This window comes from Tetrahymena thermophila (genome assembly GCF_000189635.1).
Source record: "Tetrahymena thermophila SB210 genomic scaffold scf_8254659, whole genome shotgun sequence".
Lineage (NCBI taxonomy): Eukaryota > Ciliophora > Oligohymenophorea > Hymenostomatida > Tetrahymenidae > Tetrahymena > Tetrahymena thermophila.
Window position 1 is genome coordinate 815,166 of NW_002476426.1, and position 24,008 is coordinate 839,173.

Genomic DNA, 24,008 nt, shown 5'->3' on the forward strand with positions numbered 1-24,008 from the left:
ATAGTTATTTATTATTATTTTTTAAATTAAGATATTGTAAATACTTAAATGTTCAAACATTAAATGAATTTTATTAAAAGTATTTAAAAAATAGTTAGTATCTTACTTTGTACAAATAAAATTCTTTTAAGTTTAATAAATAAGAAGGTATTTTTTTGATAATGTTTAAAAACAGTAGATAATTTCAAAAATAAATACAATAAATAGAAAATATTTAATAAACATAACAATAAATAATTTAATAAACAAATAGATAGAATACTTAATTTTAATTTTGTTATCTTAATAATTAGTAAGTAATAAATAAATATTTATTTTGATTACTCTTAATTTAATTCAATAAATAATATACATATAGATTTGTTTCGAATATTTTATTAATTGGTTTCATGTAAAGTTAATATCAGGACAGTAAAACTCCTTCTGAGATCTCTTTAATCTTAAATCTTCGTTTTCTAAGAATCTTTTAGGGAATTCAACTGCATAGCCAGTTATTTAATCTTTTAAATTAGGATATAATGCTAAATTTCTTTTCTTTTTAAATTCTTCATAGTCGCTGGAGACTTTTATGTTATCATCTGGATAGCATCTAAATATTTCTCTGTAAATCCAAGTGTTTTTCTTATTTATTTAATATGAAATTATATGTTAACTATTAAAAAGTAACTTTTTAAAATACCTTTGAGTTTGTTTATATTTTTTCAAAAAAGTCATTATCAAGAGGGTCAACCATTTCTTTTTCTTACAATCCAAAGTGTTCTTAGAAGAGAGACTAACGAAGAGTATAGGCAAATTTGCTACTTTAGTATTATTGTCCTCCCATGACTGTAGTGATATGCTCTTTATCTTCAACTACCATCTTTAATAGTATATTATTAAAATTTAAATTACAAATAATAAAAAATTACAGCAATTTCAGAATCTCTTGAGCCTTTCATACTTCTATCATTAATATTTGCTGAACCCATGATAACTACTCTATCATCAACTATCATTAGCTTACTATGAACATAAACTATTTCTGTAACAGGATCTTATCCAGCCTTTTAAGCATGTGTCCTTAATCCGTAGAAGCTGATGTATTTATCAGGGTTAGGAATATTTTCATTTTCTAGTATTTCATAAATAGAGTTACCACCACGGCATATAGTTTAATATTCCCAATGCAATTAAACTTTTAAAACACCTGAATTTCCATGTATCTCACCTTCAAAACCAGGTAGTAAAGGAACTACCACAATTATTCTAAACTATTCATTATTTTAGTGAGCCTACTTAATACGAGACACTAAAGCCTAAGCTATATTATTTTTCACAGGGTCACCAGCTGTACCACTTATAAAGAATTAGTTTTCAATATAAATAAAATGTTATGCTTAACCTATTAGTTAAATATAAGCTATATGAATACTGCATTCGGTTTCTTTTACACCACATGACCATAAACTACTTGATCTGACCATTTAGCAATCTGATTTACCTTTAACCGTATGTATGATTTTTTTATTATCTAAAATAATATCTTGCTATTCTTAATCTACAGTCCTATATTTATAATAAATTATTATTTTCAAATTTATCTTAAAAAAAATTTTATTTAATCATTTTATTCATAATTTTAAGATTTTACAAATGAAATGAATCTCTATTTTTATTGAAAATAGTTAAATATTTCTACAAATAAATATAACAAGATATTATATTAAGTATTCAAAATAAATAAAAGATTAATTACTCAACAGAAGAATCACTGTCATCAGAATTCTTACGCTTTTTTACTGATTTAGAAATAGCCTCGTTTTCTTTTTAATCTTAGCTTTCATAATAACCTTTAGATGCGTCTTCGTCCTTAATTTTTCTTACATCATTCAATAAATCTAAAAATTGTTATTCTAAAACATCAACTTTTAAATTATCAGTAGAAAGAGAGCCTATTTTTTAAACAATTTTTTACAACTATGAAGTAAATATATTAATTAATTTTATTTACGAACCCTGTTAGCTTATTAAATTTCTGTCACAGGTATAATTTAATCACTTGTCTTTGACTACAACACAGGAAATGCTGATTGAAGGACTCTATTGGATTATTGCTACTAAATCACGGGACTGCTGTTAAATATTTAATTATAATTGTTTTGAGACTTCTGACTTTCATTACTTTCTAATTTTTTGAAATATATTTATTGAGATTAGTCAGACTAATTTTCTTCTTCTACTTTCTCATTAATTACCATTCCATTTTGATTAGGGAGTTTATCACTAATTTAAATTTTAGATTAGTTAGATAAAAATGATTTTTCTTAACCTCTATTTGCTGTATGTGATATTTAAGATTATCTCATCAATTAATTAAAATACAAATCATTCTAATTTTGTTTTTGGAAGGACAAATGGCTTTTATTAGTAGCTATCATATCTTAATCATATAAAGCATCTTGGTTTTCATCAATTAAGTTTTATTGTATTTCCTATTTCTTTTTATTTAAAAAAATTAAATCATATTGTGATCTTAAGAGCATTTTCAACTTACTTGTTCTTCTTATTCTTGTTCATCTTCAACATTTTTTTTTGAATCCCCAATAATTGAACTCTCTCTAAATTTTTTCCATTTCTTCTTTATTTTATTTAAAAAGCCAGACTCTCTTTCTGATTTTCTTTTTGAATCTACACTTTCGTTTTAACGCATTCTTAAAACAAATTTATTTTCCTTTGCTCTTTTCAATTCTAAATCAGCAAGAGCAAAGTTCCAATATTAAATGAAATGTCTAGACATATCTATAACGGCATCACCAACAACTCTCATAGCTATATCATGCCTAAATTTAATATAATTTATTTATTTTTATCATTATTAAATATATTATTAATACCATGGTAATCTAGGGTCTTTTCTTCTATCAATTTCTGATCTAAGAAAATCTTTTACATTTGAATAATCTTTAGTTCTACCATTTGAAAAATCAATTCCTAATCAATTATGAATAATAATCTAAGTTAAGATTTATATTTTAAAAATTACCTGGCCAGAATTATCCCTAACCCTTTTCTTCTACTACGTCAAATAGATGATGCTTTTGATTATCCATACGTCCATAGCAAATATCTAATCCTCCTAAAAAACCAACTTTTTAATCTATTACAACCATTTTTTCGTGATGTGACCACATAAAGGGTATTAAAGTTTTAGGATGGCGTATAACTTTAATATTTTAATGCTAACCCATTAAATTAGTTTTAGTATAGTGAGAATCAATCGTAAGAGCAACCTTTGGTTCTCTGTAAACAATTATAAATACTTTAACTTTTTCTTCAGCCTTTTACTTAAGTAATAAATCAATACGAGAGCTTTGCTTTTCGCCTTATATTGGTCTTACTAAATAAAACTGAGCAGACAACCACCAATCAGTTATAAAAATTTCGCTTTAAGCTCTTTTAATGTATTTGTAAACATCTTTAAAGTAATTTTCACCATCAACATACCATTTGCAATTATTTTTTTGACGAATTGGCGAAAAAGATGCAAAACGATGAGTTCCTAAATACGGACTTTCTTCAATAGCTTCTTTTAATCCCATTAGAAAATCAAAGAATAGGAAAAGAGTAGGAGCTTCAAGAGTTAGTTTACGATTAGAAGAATTTAGTCTAATACCTTTTTAATAGCCTGTTTCTTACAAACCATAATTAACATAAAAATCATAATCAAACATAATCATTTCTCTAATCTAGCATTCATTTTCAGATCTCCCTATTTAAATTTAAAAAAATCAAATTAATTTAGAACTTGTTGAAGTTTAAAAATAAATTATATTCAATAAGAATTATAATGCAACTAACTCAATTGCTAACTATTTTTAAATCTCTTAAAGATATTTTTAATGTAATTTTATTATAATATGAAATTAGTATGCAATTTAAAATTAAGTTATGAAACCAATCTCAAAATGAGAAATATTATTTTAATAATTTAATTTAATGAAATTTGCTAAATAAACTTTAAGAATTTGTTAATTTAATTAATAAATTAAAAATTAATGCGTGGTTTAACAATAATTTGTAGTATTTATTTAAAAATACCTTTAGATATGGAGACTCCATCAGATGTTACACAAAAATATCTTTTATTCCATCTACCCCAAAATACTCCACATCTAACGCATCTGCTTTCATTAGTTCTACCTCCTGCCTTTTTAACCATAAAGCATTCTTTGAATTTTTTATGTCCTTAATGATTTATAGCTGATATTTCAAGAAACTCTTAGAAAGGTTCACTTTTGTCAAGAACTGGGAATTATATGCATTAGGTAAGATATAAAAAGAATAAATCGAACATCTGCTGAATATTTTGACTTCCTTCCGTCTTAGGAATAGGGTAAAGTTGCTATTCATTAATACCTGTATCCTCAGCTAATTTTCTCATCTAAAAATAATATGTTAAAGTTAAGTAATTACCTGATTAAATACAAAATTAATTGCAAAAAATATCAAGTAAAAATCAATCAACTAGTTAATTAAATAATTTATAAAAGTAGTTTTTCTAAAGCAAAAGCAAAATCAAAACAAAGATTTACTTATTTATCCAAGTTTTAGAAATCTGAAAATCTTTTTCTGATTCTTTTATTTGATAAAATAAAATTATATTAATAATCTATTAGCTTTATATTCTATTTTAATAAAGGTCTAAAGCTGAATATTTATTTGTTAGATTTTGAAAAGACCTATAAAATAAGCTGCTTTTATCAATTAAATTTCAACAATCAAATAACCAGTTTAATAAAACGATTTCAAAGTTATGAAATAATTACTTCCATTCTTAATCATTGAACACAACTTTAAAGATAAAAACATATTCATCTAATCTTAAATTTTCATCATTCTTTTTTGTGACATAATCCTCAGGTCTTAGCTTCAACTTAATGTTACTTATGAATTCACTTAAAAGGATAGCTTCTACTTTTTATATTTAAAGGTTATATGCTCTTGCAAAAGATTCTTTTGCAGATGCATTAATGGAAATTTGATTTCTATCATCCTACTCATCCAAAGAATTTTAATCCTCAAAGCTATATTCGCCTTTATCTGTAGTGTTTTTTTTCATTTAAAAATAAACCTTATAGCTTTTTTGATATTTTTTTGAATGCTTAATTTAATAATTTTGATTTATTTTCAATTAAATAAATATTGTTGTTCTATATTATTAAATATTTGATTGAAAAAGCTATACTACTTAGTATAGTTTATTTTCTTTTATATATTATTATAAAATCAAATGATAATTAAAACCATAGACTATTATCATAAATCATATCCTTAAGGACATATCAAAAATAATATTCATGTAGTATTATTAGATTTATTATTTATCAATTCAAATAAAATAAATTAACTAACTAACTCATCTTACTCTCTATACCTTTATGATATTTAGTTGTTAAAAGTTTACAAATAATCAATTTTTCTTTCTTTGTTTCTTTTAATTAAATTTATTATTTTATCATTAAATTAAAAAATGTACCAAGCTAATTAAAATATCTCTATTTTAAGTCTGATCAGAAAAAATATTAAAAATTGACCAATTATTAAAAATAAATTTAGCCACCAAAAAAATCATACGAATTTGATGTTTCTTAAATATTTTATTTTTAAAGTATTAAAAATGTTTAAAATTAAGTAAACATGAATATATTAAAAAAGGATTTTACAAATTAAATCTATTTAGTTGTGTCCTAATCTATAATTAATACACGAATTGGCTAAAAACACTTAAATAATTTAATAATTTGAATAAATTATATTTATTTATTTTAATAGTAGATATTATTGAATTTATGTAAAGAATTAACTAATCAGTCAAATTTACTATTTATTGATTTAAAATAAATGAGGTAATTAAATGAATTTATTTATACTTTTTACAATATTTATTATATATCTTTCAATTATCTATTCAAAGATTTATGTACAACTTATTTATTTATTTATTTATTTATTTACTTATTTACTTACTCGTCTATCAATCTAAATAGATTGTGATGTTCATTAAATTTTTTTATTGCTAAGTTCTAAATTTCCAACAGTAATAGAGTGTTTTTTAAATAACTATTATTAGTTTGAGGAAAAAAATGAATTAGTATTTTAGGTAACTAACTCTTATTAAATTATTGACTATTAATTTTCTGGATTACTCTGTCTGTTTAGAATAGTGTTAGATTAACTACTGTTATACTCATTGTTTTAAAAATTTTTAGGATTACTTTGATAGTTTTTTTATATTTATATTGAGAGCTAAGAAGTTATAGAAGAAGGATTTTGAGTAATTTATGCATTCTTTTATTGAAGATTGCTTGGTTGAGTGGAAGATAGCTATTAGGAAGACTAACAATAATAGCTATTTTTGTTCATTGTATTAGAAATAGAAATATTTTGTTATTATTAATTTTAATTATATTTTTCCTTTTTTGATATATATGGTATTTCACTTGTGAGACTTAAATGATGATCACTTTTCTCAGTTTTGTTTTTGTAATTGCTTTGATAATATTGAGGGTTTCCTAAGTAGTAAAAGTTATTATTGTTTATAGAACCTACATCTTTAGTTGGGCTCAATTCTTCATTGCAAGGTAAATTAGTGTTACTTTTGCAGTTAAATACTCTTACACTATTACTAGAAGTATGATTAAATTCAGAAATGTCATTGAAGGTTTTCTTTGAAGAACTATAATTGTAAGCATCGAAAGGCTAAACAGCTTAGGTTGTATTAGTCTATTAAAATTATATTGGTGATTTTTATTCACTTGCAAATTCTTATGGGACATAACTTTTTACATTTGAAGTACTAATTTTGACCCCTTAAAATATTTAAAGTTTGTAATCAGAGGGAGAAATTTAGTTTATAGTTTTAGTAGAAATTTTTGTCAAGTTTTTTTACTTTCCCCTAAGTTTTATTGAAACAACGTCTGCTGAATCATCTACTGAGGCATTTTCTTCTTCTTTTTATTATTATTTTGCGGGAGATAAGGCTGAGGTTGTTATTTATGAAGAAGCTTTAATAATTTAGTTTTTTATTCCTTTCTCAATTGGACTTTGCTAATAATCTGTCTCGCCTCTCTTTGAGCTAATTTAGGATGTTAAAGGAAATCTCTTGAAGTTATTAGTTGTTGGTTGATTATATATATAAGCTTGTGATTTAGAATGCTAATCTATTTGATTTTATTGGAGGTGTAAATATCCTTAAGCTGGTTGAGGATTGTTTATAAACTTTTAGCTTCCATTACTAATCAAGCTTCCATTATTATTATTATTTTTACTAAAAGCTTATTTACTCTAAATTATATTCTATTGTTGCTGTTATCTAATTTAATTTAGAAATTGCTATTGACTATACCCATTTTTTTCTTCAAATTAATTTTTTTTTTTGTAAGAAGAGTTATTTTTATAGGAATCCTAGTAGTTAGTTTTTTCAGAACTAGATTCAACTGCAATCGGACTATCCATGTAATCAGGCTAAGTTTGGCTAATGAAGTAATTATTAATTATTTTTTGTTTTTTACCTTTATCTAGATTTGGCTCGTTTTATATTGTTTTTTTAAAACTCATAGCCCTTTCAATAGGAATTTTTTTTGAAACCAAATTTTCTTGATTATCTTAATAGTTTCTTTTTGCAGAAGTTGGAAATTAAGGATTACTTATTGTACCATTTTAAATTGAACATTTCCTAGAAGTTGCAAACCTGTTAGTATTGTTATTAGATAAATCCTGCTCTTAATATGTTTGTTATTATCCTTCATCACTAATGCTTTCATGAGATAAGTCATTAAGGTTTCTGATTGAGATTTCAGTTTGAAAATTTCTAAATTCATTATTTGAATATTTTCTATTAATGGCTCCTCCTGTAATTAAACCACTGTTGATTTGCTATATGGAAGCATTTTCAATGACTCCAATTACATCAAATGATTTATTTCTTTATTGCTTGTTAAATGAGTGATTTTGAGCATTTTGTAAATTGTTTGATTGCTAGTGAGGTGAATCCTAAGTTTCTTTAAGATGTGCATAATTTTTATTTGCTTAATAAGATGCTTAATTCTCTTTAGTTCGGAAGATGTTTATTATTTTTTGAAAAAATGAGCTATTACTCTCATTTTATCTATTTGTCATTTGTGCATTATTTGTTTTTGTATTCTAATATTAATATTTTTAGCTGAGTTGCTATTTATTCTATTGCTGATTCTTCTGTTCAATTTATTATTCCTAAATTTAATTATTTTAGATTAATTGTGAGTCTTTTGTCTATGTTGCTTGCTTTTTTTCTTCTTTTGGCTGCATAAGTTAGTTGTAGGAATGAGACTCAGTTTTGTATTTTCCATTCAAAGTTGTTGGTGAAGATAAAGATTAAGTACTCTTAATTCCAACGACTTCAGTGCTCTTTTTAGAAGATATTATACTTTAATTATCTACTTAAAACTTATCTTCGAATCTGTTAAGATTAGGGTTTGGAGAGCAATCTTTAGAATAATTTTTAGATTTGTTTATTAAGTTTAGCATAGATAAGGTGATTCTTTCAGTGTGTTGTTATTATTAAGCTTGGTTATTAGAAACAAAAGAGGATTATTCTTATTTCTATGAAGCTGTGCTACTTGATGGCCATAATGAACCGTTATTATTATTATAGTTGTAGTATTAAAGATGGTTAGGGTTTTGATAATTAGTTTACTTTGAAAAATCTTATTTATTTTGAGAGTTTTAAATTGAGTTAGATGAAGGATTCTAATAATTATTTTATTAAGTATTAGAAATATTGCCGTTAACTTATTCTGGAATAGAAGCTAATTAGTAATTTTGATGATTATTTATTTAGGTCTATTTTAAAGCACAAGAGAAATTGCATTATGAATTAGAAGTATTGTAAGATATGTCCTCTCTCTAACTATTTTATGATTGTAGCAATGAATTACATTATTAAATAGTGCAATTTCCTTCATTTTTTCGAGTTTCTGCTGTTGAACTAAATACTGAGGAATTTTATTGGAAATTAATTTAATTTTAAGAAGAAAGGGTTGTTTGGGTTTGAAGAGAAGGTAATTGTGTCTCAATATCTTTTTTAATGCTACTCTTATTTTAGAAAATAGTATTTCTATTTGTAGCTTACTAATCAGTAGATTCACTCTAATTATTTGAGTTAAGTTGTAGGTGACTAACTTAATTCTAGTTAGTATTTATAACTTTTGAATTACTTAACGCTATATGAAGTTAATTTTTACATGGAGTTTAATATATTTAAGAAAAATTATTGTTAGATGCATTTGTATATGTTTGCTACTAGTTATTGTTTAAAACAACAGAATTAGTTGCGCGAGAGTAAGGAATATGAGACTGTCCAATAATTTTTGTTATCTTAAGAGATTTACTTGAGCTATTGTTGACATTTTGTGTGATATCGCTATTCCTTTTAATAATTTAAGAAGGTTTTCCATTCAAAGTAGCATCGTTTGCTTAGTTAATATTTTATTAATCATTTTATTGAAGTATTTAAGTTTTAGAAATAGCAGATTGAGAAGGTAAAGCATTTTAAGAATTCTATCTCTTTTATCCACCAATGTAGTAGTTATGCTCTAAAGTAGCTCTTCGATTAAATATAGAGTTTCCATTTTATTCCTACTGAATAGTATCAGTACCTGCTTCTTCTTCAACACTCCAACTAATATAATAAATTAATAAAAATGAAAAATATGTAATATATTGATTAAAAAAGTACTACTTTTCAATTGATTGCCTATTAGATACGATTTGCTCTTTCTCCAACTCTATAATTGTTTTTTGTTTATTTTGCCCTATTTTTATTGACTTAATTTTTATGTTCATTTTCAGTTCAGGAAAGCTGTTTTTATAGAGTTAATCAAGTTTATCCAAGAGTGTATTAGAAACTTTAACTTATTTAGCCACATCAAATAGGGTTTGCTGATCAGATGGATTGATTTAGAAGTGATTGCAAATATGCTTTTTTAAAAACTAATTTATTTCATCTTCGTCTGCTGAACTCATTATTTTTTCTATTATTTTTTAATAAATACATCTAATTTTTTACAAAAAAATACTTACATTTAACTATCTTCAAAATAGCTATTCCAATTTTAATTAAGTATTTCCAACCTTTAAGCAAAAACAGCATCCATACTCTTAAAACCTAAAAATGAAAAACATTTAAATTCATTAGCCATTTAAAATAATTTACACAAGAATATGGTAACTCGAAAGAAAACAAAGTAAGAAACCAGGAATTACTAAAATAGTTCAAATCAAATTCATATTTTTTCTTTTATTAAAGTAAAATTTAAAAATAAATAAATAATTTTATATAATTTTAGAAATTACTAAATATGAATAGAGATCAGGAATGTAGTTTTTGCAAATTATTTCAAATTAATAATCAAGCACTCTTGCTGCTTTAAAATTATCTAAAAATAACTATTTAGCTTGCATTTTATGCATAATAAAATTAATAATCCAGTAAATAAGCTAAGGAGAAAATTAATTTTTAACAAATACACCTGCAATCTAATTCCATCCTTAAATATACCCTACATCAGAAACACTATGAGATAAAGCAGTGAGAATTTATATCAATTAATTTAAATATATTTAATTATTCAAATACTTAGTATCATAAAAAGTTCTCTCTACATCCTTTTGTATATCCTGCTCATAATCAGTTTATAATCTATTTTTTTGCTATTTTTAAAAGTAGAATTTATTAAAATTCATAAGTAATATTTTTCTCAAGAATCGTAAAATAAATTAATTAATGGTTTTTACATTCATATATTTAAATTATTAAATTATCGATTAAAAAAAAGGCGATCAGTTAATAATTTAAACATAATTTTAATTATTTGTACAATAATATTAATTAATTATATTAATTTAAAAACTTATGATAACTTTTATATATGAAAATAAAATAACTTACTTCATAGAGATCAGGAAATTATTTTATCAGCCCATCGTATCTTATAATTATTTCAAAAAATTTCTAACATTCATATAGACTAAAATGAGAAGAAATTAGCCTATTTGTAATTTCTTCAGCAAATTGTCTTTTGGTGGGTGAAAATGATATTTGAAAGAGTGATTTTGATTTCATCTCTATACTCAAGCCAGATTTTTTAGATTGAAGACTTCTCTCGAGCAAGAGGTAAACATCAAATAGATATATAATATCAGAGATCGAGAGGAATGCCAAAATTTATTTAATTATTCTTTCATCAAAAATTATATCTACAATTTGTAAATTTTCAGAGTTGCTAAATGTTTTTATATTGGTTAACGTTTATGTATTTAAAGTTCTTTCAGTAATTGCTAAAGAAGAAGAACCTTGCTATTATAATTTATCCTGTAATTAATGAGAAAGGAACTGCTGTTGGAATTAATCACTTATATTTTATATTTAATTAATCAAATACATTGAGCTCTTCTAAGAAGTGAAAGATGCATGAACCTTTCTGTAAGAAGGAAGCTAATTATATCTACCCTCTTATATTAATGAATCTCTTAGTTCACCATTATTTAATTACTCTTCTATCTAAGATGAATCTGCTGAGAAGTCATCTTTATGATGGTATTCTTGCTTAAAAAAAGGGAATTTTTTCATATTATTTTTATAAAGTTTCAATTCAATTCCTTCTCAGCTTGCAACTCTTATTTTTATGCCTTAATCTTGCTATTTGATCAAAACGTGACAATAATCGAATTGAATTATTGAAATGCTAAATATTAAAAATGTTGATTCCGCAAGATAACGCTGTAAAAATTTCTATTTTAATCTTAACTCTCCAATATTTAACAATGCTCTGGATATTATATGGATTACTATATATCCTTTATACTTTAATCTATTGTTAAATAAACACTCGATTTTATATGTCTCACTGCTAAAGCAAAAAATGATTGATTAATCTATTGATTATACTTTATAAATTAATTATATGAATTACTATTAATATTTTCTTTAGTTTATTTTTAATTTTCATATACTCTACTCAGTAAAGTTAAAAAATATTCAAGAAAGAAAAAGGATGTTAAAACTGTAGAATAAAATTCAAGAAAAGCATACTACTTATTACTTTAATTAAATGATAGCTCATTAATCATCTTCAGCTTATTTTTTAGTTGATATTATAACCAAATTCAGATTTGGTTAGAAAATAAAATACTCCAAATACTTCAATAAAATTCTTTAAAGACAATAAAATATCGATATATTTATTTTTATATCAAATAAACAGAAATAAATTAACAAAATTAAATTGAAATAAAAATAGAGTTTGAGTAAAAATAAAGAGAATTCAAATGAAAAAGACTTGAAAAAAACCTTAATGTATTTCACAAAAAAAGCTTTTATCTTAATTTCATAAATAAAATATTTTTTGAAAATTTCAAAAGATTAACTTAAGATTAAATTCATAGTAGATTACAACCAAATTTATATTAGATATAAATATTATTATAGATATTAGTATATTTTTTCCAAATACTGGATTAAAATTTATTCGATTCCTTTTTTAATAAAGTTAGTCAATCAGTTAACATTTTTTCAAGCACATTCTAAATCATTTTTTATCTACTTTTATATTATTATTATTATTTATTTTTTTAATCATTAAAGCAATCACAATCTATCATCACTAGAATCTTTTTCAGCAAAGTCGTAAGAGGCTAAAGCTTACCATCCAATCATGTAAGGGAGTGAAAACTTTTTTAAATGGCAACAAGTTAATTATTGATAATTTTTAATATTATTTATTTACTCTACAAAGTTCTCTAAAGATAATAAAATCAGGAACAGATACATTTGCTTGTAATAAATGGTCAGCCCATTTATTCTAATCAGGTAACTTTTTAATTAAATTTTTTTATTACATTAAAATTTGATAAAATTTTGAAATATAAATGAAACTAATTGGAATAATTATTACTAAGTTGCTTTCTTTGATTTATATATTTAAATGGGTATCTTCAGGTTTTTTACTTATGTAAAGGGCTTTCTTCTTAACATCAGATGATAAAGTATATTCAATCTCTTTTAGAAAATTAAAATATTTATTAAAGTTTCTAAATTTATTTCATCTAAATTAATCAAAATATTAAATTCATTTTAATTAATCAATATAAAACAATTATTTGGTTTAAGAATTGCAAATATTTTATTATTTGAATAGTTACTGGTGTTGATAGTAGATTTAGAAATAAGCTCGTCAGATATAGCCAATATTTAACCCATGTTAGAAAGACTCATAGCAAAATTTAATCTTTTACTATAATCTATGTTAACCTTTTATATTTATTAAGAAGATATTTAGAAATTTCTATATTTTATTAATTTATTCATGAGAATCGAAAAAAATAAAAATCTACTTTTCCTGTATTATCTTTAGAGCATGGAATAACTTCAGTGAGCATGCATCCATTCTTCAATACTGTTATATAGTCGTTTTTAACTCCATATTTACCCTTTTTAATTATTTTTAAATACATTTTTTTAAGACAATTTTAGAAATAAACTCTTTATTATAAATAAATATTTTATAAACCATACTTTAATTGGGGTAGCACTAAACACAGTTTCTCCTGAAATAATTGAGAAGGGCTTAATAATGATGTTCTTTTTCTTTTCTATATTTCATAAATATTTTCCAATTATTTTTATTAAATCCAGATTCTCAAAGTAGAAATCAATAAATAAATATCCATTTAACTTAATAATAACTAACTTATCTTGCTTTAAAAAAAATAATTATAAAAAATAACAATCTCTATACTCCAAATTTCACTGAACTAATTATTGGGTTAAAAGAACAACTATGTCTTCTTTGTTACTAATCCTTTGAAATACGAAAACATTATCTTAGCTAATTATGTATTGATTAAATTTTATATTTTAATTCAAATTATGATAAACTAGATAGATAGATACTATTAAAATTAATTATAGTTTATTTGTTGCAATATTTAATTAGCTAAAAATACACTTATCTATAGAATATAAAATAATTATCTATGAAAACATTCCACTTTACAAAAAAAATTTAAAAGTTGTTGGAAGAATGGATTCGCTTACCAATGAAGACAGTAAGAGAATTAAGGTTCTTCGCTCTTCTTTATCTATATTGTAAACGGTACAAAGACATGAATTACTTTGCACTCGGGATATACAGACTGATAAGAGAGACATTTCAACATTTAATTATCACTAATTATCTGTTTTTTGATTTTTATGGGTTTATTCCTAATATTATCAGTAATAAAAAATATTTTTTTTGTAGTTTCATTCAAAAAATGAAAAATCCTGCATCTCATTAATTTATTTTTTATTACAAATTAAACAAATAATTTCTAAACTTTTTAATACATATGTTGAAGAAGTAGCTGATATATAAATTTATCAAAAATAAACAAAACAAAAATGTTTTTAATTCTCAGTGTAGAGTATTTTTGAAAATTTAACTCTAAAAAATTTTACAAAATAAATATTAGTCAACATAATAATTACTTTAATACTCTATAATTAAAGATCAACTTTAGGAGATTGTTTTAAAATACATTTTTATGTAGAGGACACTAAATAGGTTTATTAAGAAAAATAAGAAAAGAAAACGTTTAATTATGATTATAAATGAATGAATTTTTTTTCATTTAATAAAATTTTATAAATATGATTTTGGCTTCAACATTTTTCTTCACAAGTAAGTAACAGACTTAGCTTAATTATGTCATGAATTTAATTAAATTAGCTTGAATTTAACTACAAAATTGAAATGTCACATGATCTATTTTCAAATCCCCTCATGTAATATATCCTCAAAGTATCCCTAAAAGCTTGAATGTATAGTGAATACAATAGCTGAACTTCTGGTTCTTCTTAGAAATTATTTTAAGTTTCGAATTAAAAGTTTGACATTATTTCAAGGCCAGATAAAGCAAGCTCCAAACTTTATCTGCCTAGCTCCATGTACTTATTAAACAACTATTTATCATTTTACCCATAAGTCGGTTCATTATTGTTGATGTTAATGAACTCTTCTTCAAAGAAAGCCATATCAAAATCAAGAGGAGCAATTAAATTAGCATGTCCTTAAGGTAAAACTACGAAATTATTAGGGTGAGCATTGCAGTGAAAGGCAGAATCGTGGTCAGCATAATATCCCCAATTAAGCTTATTCTAGTAAAAACTTCTCATAATGCTGCCTAATTCCCACCCAACTCTACCATATATTAATGAAATTTATAAAACCAATTGATTAAAGTCAATATCATTCAAATTAGCTGTGATTTGGCTAAATAAACCTTAATAAATTAATTTGACTTATAATGATTCAAATAAATTCTAGAAATTTATTTTTTCTGAATTCAGCTATTTTTTAGTATGAAATAAGTTTTGATACAAGTTTAAGTAAAGACCTTCCTTCTCAATAGGGAAAGTTTCTTCTTCTAAAAGCTTTTCTCTCTAAACAACATCTAATAATTCCATCATATTTTCTTCTACCTAATAAATACCATTTTCTAAATCTTAGTCGTTTGGAATAATCCTTTCTTATGGAAAACTGCTTTAAATCTACTTATATTGAGTATTCTCTTTTTTAGTTTATCTCAAAGCTCCTCTTAAAAGCTGAGAGAGTCCCTTTTTTATTAAAGAAATAAATTTTTTTTTACTATTTCATTGGTTTTATTTTATTTACTTAAAGAAGATGAGTTGACAGTCTTTTTTCTCCTAGCGTTTCAAATACAGTCGAATATTTTCTAATTAGTTTAGCATCATTTTTCAAGCATATTAGGTTTGGACAAAAGGATTAGTCCTATTCAAAATTTTCATTGTATAAGTAGAAGCCTAAAGGCTTAATAGCAGATTCATTATTTATCAGTTATAGAAATTAACTAACTTGATTGCTCACGTAAATTTCTCTTTTTGCAGTATGATTAAACTAACATCCTCTTGGTTCATATGCTTCGGGATATTTACTTGAAGACTTTTCTAAAGGAAATCCTTAGTCCAAATTACCACATCCCTTTAATCTTATGTAGACCCCTTCTACTGTTTTAACTATAGCAGATCTTTTACCGCTCTAAAATGCTATTGTATCATAATCTTAATCTTTTGAAACTTTAATAAAACAGCAAGAAACAATCTCATTTAATGTGAGAAGCTAATTTTTTTTTAACTCAGATTAATTGTTAGACTCTTGTAGTTCATATTCTAAATATTTAGTGTAGAGATCACAAGCTGGTATACATGGCACAATTACTTTTTCATACTCTTATCCTAACTGAGCTAAAGGTAATCTGTATTGTAATGCAGATTACACAGAATTTCTATCAGTATGCTGAAAAATATCACCAGCTTAATATTTATAACACTATCCTTTGACTCTTTTAAGATAAGCAATATTTATCTTTGAGCCAAAATATAAATCCTATTCTGTAAATTCTTACTCTACTTACATTTTCTTCTTTTAAATGTTAATTTATTTTTAATTTAATTAATATTTATAAACTTGCAAACCTTCTTCGTTTTTCAACAATTTAGATATTTTTTTATAAAAAAATGATAATATGATCATAATTTATCAGCATAAATATATTAACACAGTGATAAAATATTAATGCTGATACAATCAATTCTTCAATTATATGATTTTAGAATTTTTTTTGCAAATTTTTAATTTATCTTTGGTTTTAAAAAAAATTGCTAGTCTCTTTACTCAACAATAGGATCAAGTGGTGCATAATTATATAATTAATATTATTTAAGACTAAACATACTTCTTTCAAAAAAAATTGAAATAAAATAATTAATTATTAAGAAAGGCATATTTTACAAGTAAAATATAATTATTTTATACCATAAAATAAATTTATTCTTATCAAATATTTTAAATGAATACATCAATTAATTTCTTCTTCAATTCCTTCTACTTTTTATAAACAAAATCTTTCTATTATTTAAATAGCTTTTTATGAAATAGCTTCTTTTGTTGATAATTAAAAACTATCTAAATTTTACAAGAGCCCAGAGGATTCCATTTTAATTTTAAATATATTTTCTTTGGCTTTTTAGCTTTAGAAGATACAATCTCCCGCTTCTAATATAATTTCAACAATTTCTAAACCCATAATACTTGAAATCATCTCCTCTTAATTCTAGTCAAAAAAAATTTTTAAATGAGTAAATAAGCCTTATTCCACAAGTTCTGAAATTTGATTATCCTAGGCTTATATGACTATATTAGATAAGCATTTGATACCGATTGTATTATATTTGAGATCAGGATTTTTTATCGCGTTAAATAAATAAGTAAAAATTTAACATTTTAGCAAAATCTAGATCAACAAAGGATCGCAAATTAAAGCTTAAACAAATTCGAAAATAACTTTGTATACTAAAATTCTTTACTAAACCTTAAGCAACCCAAGGACTCGGCTCACAACTTTTTCATTTGCAACTTATAGCTTTTGTTAAACTGATTTACAGTTTTCAAAAACTTGCTTTAGAATTTTAAGAGCTGATTATGTAGTTGTCAAACAATCAAATCTATTTTTAATAAAATCAAATATTTTACTTTACAAATTATCAATCGTTTTATGAGTATTACTTAAAAGTTTCTGTTAAATTGATAGGAAGTTCTAATTAGATAAAGTAATCTAAATTTTATTGCTAGTTTGGGTTTTATGGAGATATATAGTACTAAATTAAAGTATCAAGGACCCATGTGCACTCCTGTCCCACAGTTCCATTATTACACTTTAAGAAATGTACGAAAATAGGAAGTGCATCTTTGCAGTAATCAAAATTTCCTTCTGCAGGTAAATCCGAGCACAGACTTACGAGAAGCCATATACCATTTCTAACCAATAAACTAGCAAAGCAAGTCTGTTTCATTTAATATCTATCAATTTATTTACAAAGATAAGATATGAGAGGAGTATTTCTCAAATAATCTCTTCTTTCTATACCTGAATCACTGCATAAAAAGCCTAATAACTAAAATAGCTATTTTTAAATTAATAAGTAGAAAAATAAATATATCTCCAAAAATACTATTTAGCTGTATTACCTATTCAAGCACTTGCTAATCTTAATTTTCAGTACAAAGATTTAAAAATAAATTTATAATTTCATTGTCAATCCAAATACAATTTATGAATTCTTCTACTTAAGCAAATATAGAAATAATTTCAATAATTCTTGCCTTTATTTAAAAAATAAATTAATTTTACAAAAATAAAATAAATATTTATTTATTTACAATTTAATAAGTAATCGGATTCAAACTCTCTAAATTTTTAATAAAATTAAGTAGTATTTCTAATGCTCCGTCTTCCTTAAACTTTTTAATCAAAACATCAGAATTTTTCTTATCTAATATAAAAAAAGCAAATAAATATGATTTGTATTTTAAGCAATTTAATTTTTATGCTAAATAAATGATTACTTTCTTTGAAAAAATCAGGGATATTTTCAAGAAGCTTAACGCTTTCTTCTGAATTTATATTATTTTATTATAATTTACTCAACCTAAATTTAAAGGAATTTAATGTCAATTTTTAGAAATGATCTATTTCTTCTTATTCAAGAGGTATTTCTTGCTCGAATTATTAAATTTTGGCTAAAACTTCATCACTTATTTAAACTCCATTGAAATCACTAGCTTAAATTTAAGTTTTTTAGGTACTATTTTGCTAAATAAATTTTTTTTAATCTGTAAATGGATTAGAATTTCTACTTTTTTCAATAATTTTATCTCTCTCTATTTATTTTAAACAAAAAAAACTTGATAAGTTAATATTCTATTTTAAAATATTATTTCTAAAGTACAATTTTTTCTAGCTTTCTAGGCTATCATTTCTTTCATAGAAATCATTTTTTAGTGATCTGTTTAACTATCCATTTTCAGAGTTTGCTTATGCTTATGGGTTTATTTATTTATATCTAATTTGTTTTTTTTTATTAATTCTAAAGTTTAATAATTTAATTCAAGTTAATTTAATAATAATAATTGATTTTCATTAAAATTTTTAACAAGTTAAGTTTATAATTAGAATATAATATTTTTATAATATCAAAATCAAACAAATGTATCTTAGCACCAATTTATAAATCATTAAAATTAAATATTTCAAAATTTTCTTATTGAAAAAAGACAAAATATTTACAGAAGCTATATTTTTATTACTTTTTAATAAATTAATGAAATTCTTGCAATTAAAATTTTATAAATAATTAATTTATGCTATTTTAAAATATTTTGAATCAAATACTTATAAAAAGCTAAAATAAATAAAGTACTATTTTTAAAATAAACTTAAATTATCACAGGGTTTCATCTGTTAGCTAGAATATATCATGGTCATTTTGTTAAATTTGCTAAAACTGATTCTTTTTGTTTTGGCCATTCTCTTTATTCTTATATTATAATTAAGTGGTGTTAATATAATTTGGATTATTTGATATATCTTGCAAGCTTTGTTAAAATATATTAGACTTGCAATTCTTCCATGTTACTCCATCTTCGGGTTATTTTCTAAAGCTTGGTAAGAACATTTTATAAACTACCTTTGTGCCAAATATTTCATTTAAATTATCAATACAATTAGCATGCTCAAAAGTTATTTACTTTTAAGAGTCTTAAGGAGTAGGAATTTTCTTATTCCAATATTCAATTTAAGTATAGCCTTTCAAGGCCAAAAGCCAATTCATTAAAGAGAACATACTCATAGCTACTGATAAAGCGTAACACATAATTGCAACAACATTAACACTAAAGGTTACTTAATTTAAATAATCATCAAATATAGAGTTGAATGTCAAGTTTAAATAACCTATGCTTGCTAATATTAAAGTGATGTTAGAATAAAAAAGAAAGAGTAGAAAATATCTCATATTAAAATGGCCAACACAATTATTTATCCAAGGACAGTGGTGATCCATCTTAAAAATGCATTTGTTGCAAACTGAGCAGTGATGAGATCTAGGGGGTTTTACTTTTCTACATTTAGAGCAAGTGTTTATGTTAAATTGTTGCTATATTTGTTCAACATTAACTACAGGAAATTCAAATGTACTGCCAGGAGATATAGCACATACTGCTAGATAGTTAAAAAGAGTATTTAAAGAGGTAAATCCTAAAATTGTACTGATTATAACAGTTAAAGCTATGCTTTAGTAAGCTTGGTGATGTAATAAAATTATATCGAATATCATGGAGTAATTAATTACTCCATATAAACCCATAAATAATATTTAAAGGCACACTCCAATTAGTTTAAAAACCTAAGAATATACCTTATTCATTTTTTAATTGTTATCTTGATGCTAATTTAGATAAGCAGAGTCTTGCATTTACATATTTAATAGTAGAAATCAAGATTTTTTATGTTGAAATTATAAGTACTTTGTTCTTTTTATTTTGATTAGTATATCTAAAAATTTGATTTTTAAAATAATCAATCAATCTTTGTTTATAATATTTATCAATTTGCACACTTAAAAATTTGAAAAATAATTAATTTAATAAATTTTAAGGAAGCCGCATTTATCTTATTTAAGTGATATTCATGTAAATTTCATTTTTTTAAATGTATACAGTTTATACTATCTAGCTATCGCTTTAATTATTTAATCTTTAAAACCAAAATGATAACATAAACATTTATTTTTGAAAAAGTTAGTATTTGAAATATTTTTCACTATTGAATTTATAAAAAGAATATCTTTTTTATTTATTTTAAACTGATATTAAATATTCCTTTTTCTAAAATTTAATTAATCGTTAATTTTCTATAAAGATTAGTAATAATGTGAACATATAAATGTTTTTAATAATTAAACAATCAAAAAGATGTAAATAAATAGTTATTTTAAAAGAAAATTAAGAAAATTATTACATTTAAAATTTAAATGCTTCCTAAAATAGTTGAGATTACAGATTAATTCAAATACAGACAAACTATTAAATTGAGTATTTATATTCATAATGATAATAAATAAATAAAAATGTGCTTTTTAAATTAGATTGAGTTAAAAGTAAATAAATTAGTAATTTATTTTTTAAAATGTAAATTTGTTTTCTGATATTGGCTTGTTTCATCAAATGTGCTCATTATGAAGTTCGAACTCCTTGTAGAATTCTTCTTCTTCTAATATCATAAGTCTATTATCTTCTTACATTTCTTCATACTTTTCTTTAATTAGGCTAGGCCATTCTATTCTCCAAATAATAAAAGTATTTAAGAGGAATAATATTATTACTGTAATACCATAACCTAACCAAACACCTAATAATTACATATCTTTATATATTCCCAAATAAGCACATAGAGGCATACCTACTACCCAATAACTAAATAGGACAGAGTAAAATCCATAATCAACTAAACCAACTCCTTAATAATAAATGAAAACAAATTAATTTATAACCTAATTTGAAATAAATAAATACCTTTTATAATACCCTGTTGGCAGGACTAAGTGTAATCAAATATAACAAAAACAGCTATAACTTTGCTTATATCTACCATAGTTTAAAGTACTTCGCTATCTTAAGTGTAAAGTTGATATATTGATTTCGAGAAATACATAAAAAAGATCATAAATAAAATTCCAGTTATTATTCCAAAAAAAAAGCTAAACTTTGTGAGGAGACGACATTTCTTTATATGGCGCTCTCCTATAGCATTAGAACTTAGAGTGTTTAAAGATAAGTTAACTCCTAAAAATATACAGTAGAAGATCTCAAATATGTTGGTAACAATTACATGAGCAGCTAGCATTCTAGAATTCTGAAAGGTTCCCACAATCATAGTCTTAATGCCATAAAATAGGGCATCAAAGCAGATTGGAAATGCAATAGGGCTAACGTAAAGAATATATTTTTTAAGTCCTTTAAATATACTTTTGAAGGAAAAGAACCAAGATTCAGGACATGGATTTACTATTATTATGTAAGACAAAATAAGTATATTATTAGCTCCTTGAGTAATAGTAGAAGCAAGAGCAATTCCTTTAAATCCATAAGGTAATAAATACCAACAAAGAAAGGGGTGAATAGAGGTAGTTATAAGATTTATGGTACTATGAACATGGTATATTTCCATAACATTTAGGTATGACCTTAATAAATCGAAAATATACTCAAAAAGTATTACGGGTAATAGGCAAAGCAAATATTCTCTGGCAATAATAGCTACTTCTTCTTTCTACCATAAAAGAATTAGAATCTTATCAGAGTAAAATGCCACAACTAATGGAACTATATAAAAGCAAAGTATCAAAAATAAAGCTTTATTTAAATAAATTCCTATAAGTTTTAAATGACCTGCTCCAAATGCGCGTCCAGCTAGACTAGTAAAGCCTTCATTTAAACCCATAACAAATAAACCTCCTGAAAAATAAATCACCATATCAGATAATCCTACTGCAGCTATGATTTCAGCTTTACCTAGCATTCCAATGAATATTAAGTTGATATTCCATATAACCTCCATAACTAATGTGCACATAGTAATCTATGCTGATGATGTTAAAATCCCCATATAGAATTATCTTTCTTAAACAGGTTCATCGCTAAAATATTTAGGAAACAGCATTTCTTAAAATCTTGAGTTAAAATAACTAAATGTTATGAATTTATTTACAATTTATTTAATTAATTTGTAAAAATAGTTATTTCGATAACTATTTAAATCATTAATAAAATAACTTGGAGTTAAAATTCATATAATGGGTCATAATATAATTTATCTCCCAATTTAAAAAACAGATATGTGTAATTTTATTAAAAATTTATTTCTAAAATGTAATTTAATTCATATGAGTGGTGGTTGGTTTACTTAACTTAACTAATTTCATTCAATCATAAAAAGGTAAATAAAAATTTTCTATATCTCACACAACCTATCAATTAAATTTTTCTTAATATAGAATAATTTTTATTTAGAAAAAACAACATAAAAAGTATTTTAAAAGTTTTTTTTTGTTTACAAATAAGAAGATTAAATAATTTAAAGTATTTTATATCAAATATAAACATATGTAAATTTTTTTTTTATCTACTTTTTGTTATGTTAATTATATTTTTATCTTATAATAAATATATATTAAAATTATTAGGTAATACAAATTAAGAAAAAAGAGATAAGTTTTATCCATAAAAAATCAAATTTATTTTGAGATAAATTTTTGTGAAATATTTTGATCACTTTTTCATTAAGTTCACCAATAAAATAAGATTGAATTTTTTAAATTTTGATATCAACTTAGAAATAAAATAATTTATGAGCATATAAACCAATATACAAAAAGTTAATCTCTGAATTCGAGTATAACTAAAAAAAAATGATTTATTTTGTAGATTTGAAAAAGAATAAATTAATCAGACTGGCTCCTCATCTTTTTTAGTTTGAAAAACTTAAAAGTACAAATTTATGTTTTATTTTGTGTGTGGTTTGTTAATCTAAAGTTTTTTTCTTTCTTCTGAGCACTATTTCAAATGTAATGATTGAATTCGTCATTAATTAAAAAAAGTTTTTATTTTTTTAAACATTTGAATTATCTTCTTCTTATAAAAAAATTTGAGTATATCACGAAAAAAAACTAATAGAAAATACTTTGGATAGAAAATGTTAATATTAATCTGAATGAATTGAAATTGTTCTTGATAAAAGGTGAATAAAATAATCCAAAACTTTTTGGTAATTTATAAATAAATTTGAAGGAATATATAAGATATTTTTAGTTTATTAGAATATGAAAACTATAATGAGGGAATGCTTATTAATTAATAGTTTTAAAGATGATTAGGTAAAAAAATTCTAATTTTTTTACTATTTAACTATTGATACTCTTATCAAATTTGAGGTTTAGAACTAAAGAATAAAAGAGTTTAAGAAATTCTTTGATATGCTAAAAAATATATCATAAATTAACAAATAATCTGCTTTAATTTTAAAAAATAAGAGTT

At 23.5% G+C, this 24,008-nt stretch overlaps 7 protein-coding genes across 7 annotated transcripts; all 7 read right to left on the reverse strand. All coding sequences in view use genetic code 6, as the record gives it.

Moving 5' to 3' along the window:
- Nucleotides 1–387: 387 nt before the first annotated feature.
- TTHERM_00048790 (phospholipase d1) lies at nt 388–5,098 on the reverse strand (the record flags this gene model as incomplete). Its single annotated transcript, XM_001014775.2, has 11 exons — nt 388–621; nt 680–859; nt 909–1,545; nt 1,736–1,931; nt 1,991–2,477; nt 2,534–2,819; nt 2,874–2,970; nt 3,023–3,748; nt 4,078–4,420; nt 4,572–4,614; nt 4,806–5,098. 11 exons carry the CDS (start codon nt 5,096–5,098, stop codon nt 388–390), a joined length of 3,522 nt encoding a protein of 1,173 aa, XP_001014775.2.
- A 938-nt stretch (nt 5,099–6,036) lies between these two features.
- TTHERM_00048800 (rab-GTPase-TBC domain protein) lies at nt 6,037–11,647 on the reverse strand (the record flags this gene model as incomplete). The annotated part of the gene is made up of 6 exons (XM_001014776.2): nt 6,037–9,697; nt 9,758–10,049; nt 10,099–10,183; nt 10,232–10,312; nt 10,372–10,728; nt 10,967–11,647. 6 exons carry the CDS (start codon nt 11,645–11,647, stop codon nt 6,037–6,039), a joined length of 5,157 nt encoding a protein of 1,718 aa, XP_001014776.2.
- Nucleotides 11,648–12,664: 1,017 nt separating this feature from the next.
- Nucleotides 12,665–13,896, reverse strand: TTHERM_00048810 (rDNA origin-binding protein; the record flags this gene model as incomplete). Its single annotated transcript, XM_001014777.3, has 7 exons — nt 12,665–12,748; nt 12,804–12,890; nt 12,972–13,075; nt 13,219–13,327; nt 13,411–13,506; nt 13,592–13,668; nt 13,815–13,896. 7 exons carry the CDS (start codon nt 13,894–13,896, stop codon nt 12,665–12,667), a joined length of 639 nt encoding a protein of 212 aa, XP_001014777.2.
- An 823-nt stretch (nt 13,897–14,719) lies between these two features.
- On the reverse strand, nt 14,720–16,493 carry TTHERM_00048820 (hypothetical protein; the record flags this gene model as incomplete). The annotated part of the gene is made up of 2 exons (XM_001014778.1): nt 14,720–15,673; nt 15,732–16,493. The coding sequence occupies 2 exons, from the start codon at nt 16,491–16,493 to the stop codon at nt 14,720–14,722; spliced, it is 1,716 nt and encodes a 571-aa protein (XP_001014778.1).
- Nucleotides 16,494–16,935: 442 nt separating this feature from the next.
- TTHERM_00048830 (importin subunit alpha, putative) lies at nt 16,936–19,019 on the reverse strand (the record flags this gene model as incomplete). The annotated part of the gene is made up of 6 exons (XM_001014779.3): nt 18,866–19,019; nt 18,483–18,797; nt 18,297–18,409; nt 18,105–18,239; nt 17,643–18,040; nt 16,936–17,581 (listed from the first exon to the last, which is right to left on the reverse strand). The coding sequence occupies exons 1-6, from the start codon at nt 18,936–18,938 to the stop codon at nt 16,936–16,938; spliced, it is 1,680 nt and encodes a 559-aa protein (XP_001014779.2). The 5' UTR covers nt 18,939–19,019.
- Nucleotides 19,020–19,360: 341 nt separating this feature from the next.
- TTHERM_00048840 (DHHC zinc finger protein) lies at nt 19,361–20,395 on the reverse strand (the record flags this gene model as incomplete). Its single annotated transcript, XM_001014780.1, has 1 exon — nt 19,361–20,395. One exon carries the CDS (start codon nt 20,393–20,395, stop codon nt 19,361–19,363), a length of 1,035 nt encoding a protein of 344 aa, XP_001014780.1.
- A 741-nt stretch (nt 20,396–21,136) lies between these two features.
- TTHERM_00048850 (MATE efflux family protein) lies at nt 21,137–22,635 on the reverse strand (the record flags this gene model as incomplete). Its single annotated transcript, XM_001014781.2, has 2 exons — nt 21,137–21,432; nt 21,489–22,635. 2 exons carry the CDS (start codon nt 22,633–22,635, stop codon nt 21,137–21,139), a joined length of 1,443 nt encoding a protein of 480 aa, XP_001014781.2.
- Between the last annotated feature and the right edge of the window lie 1,373 nt (nt 22,636–24,008).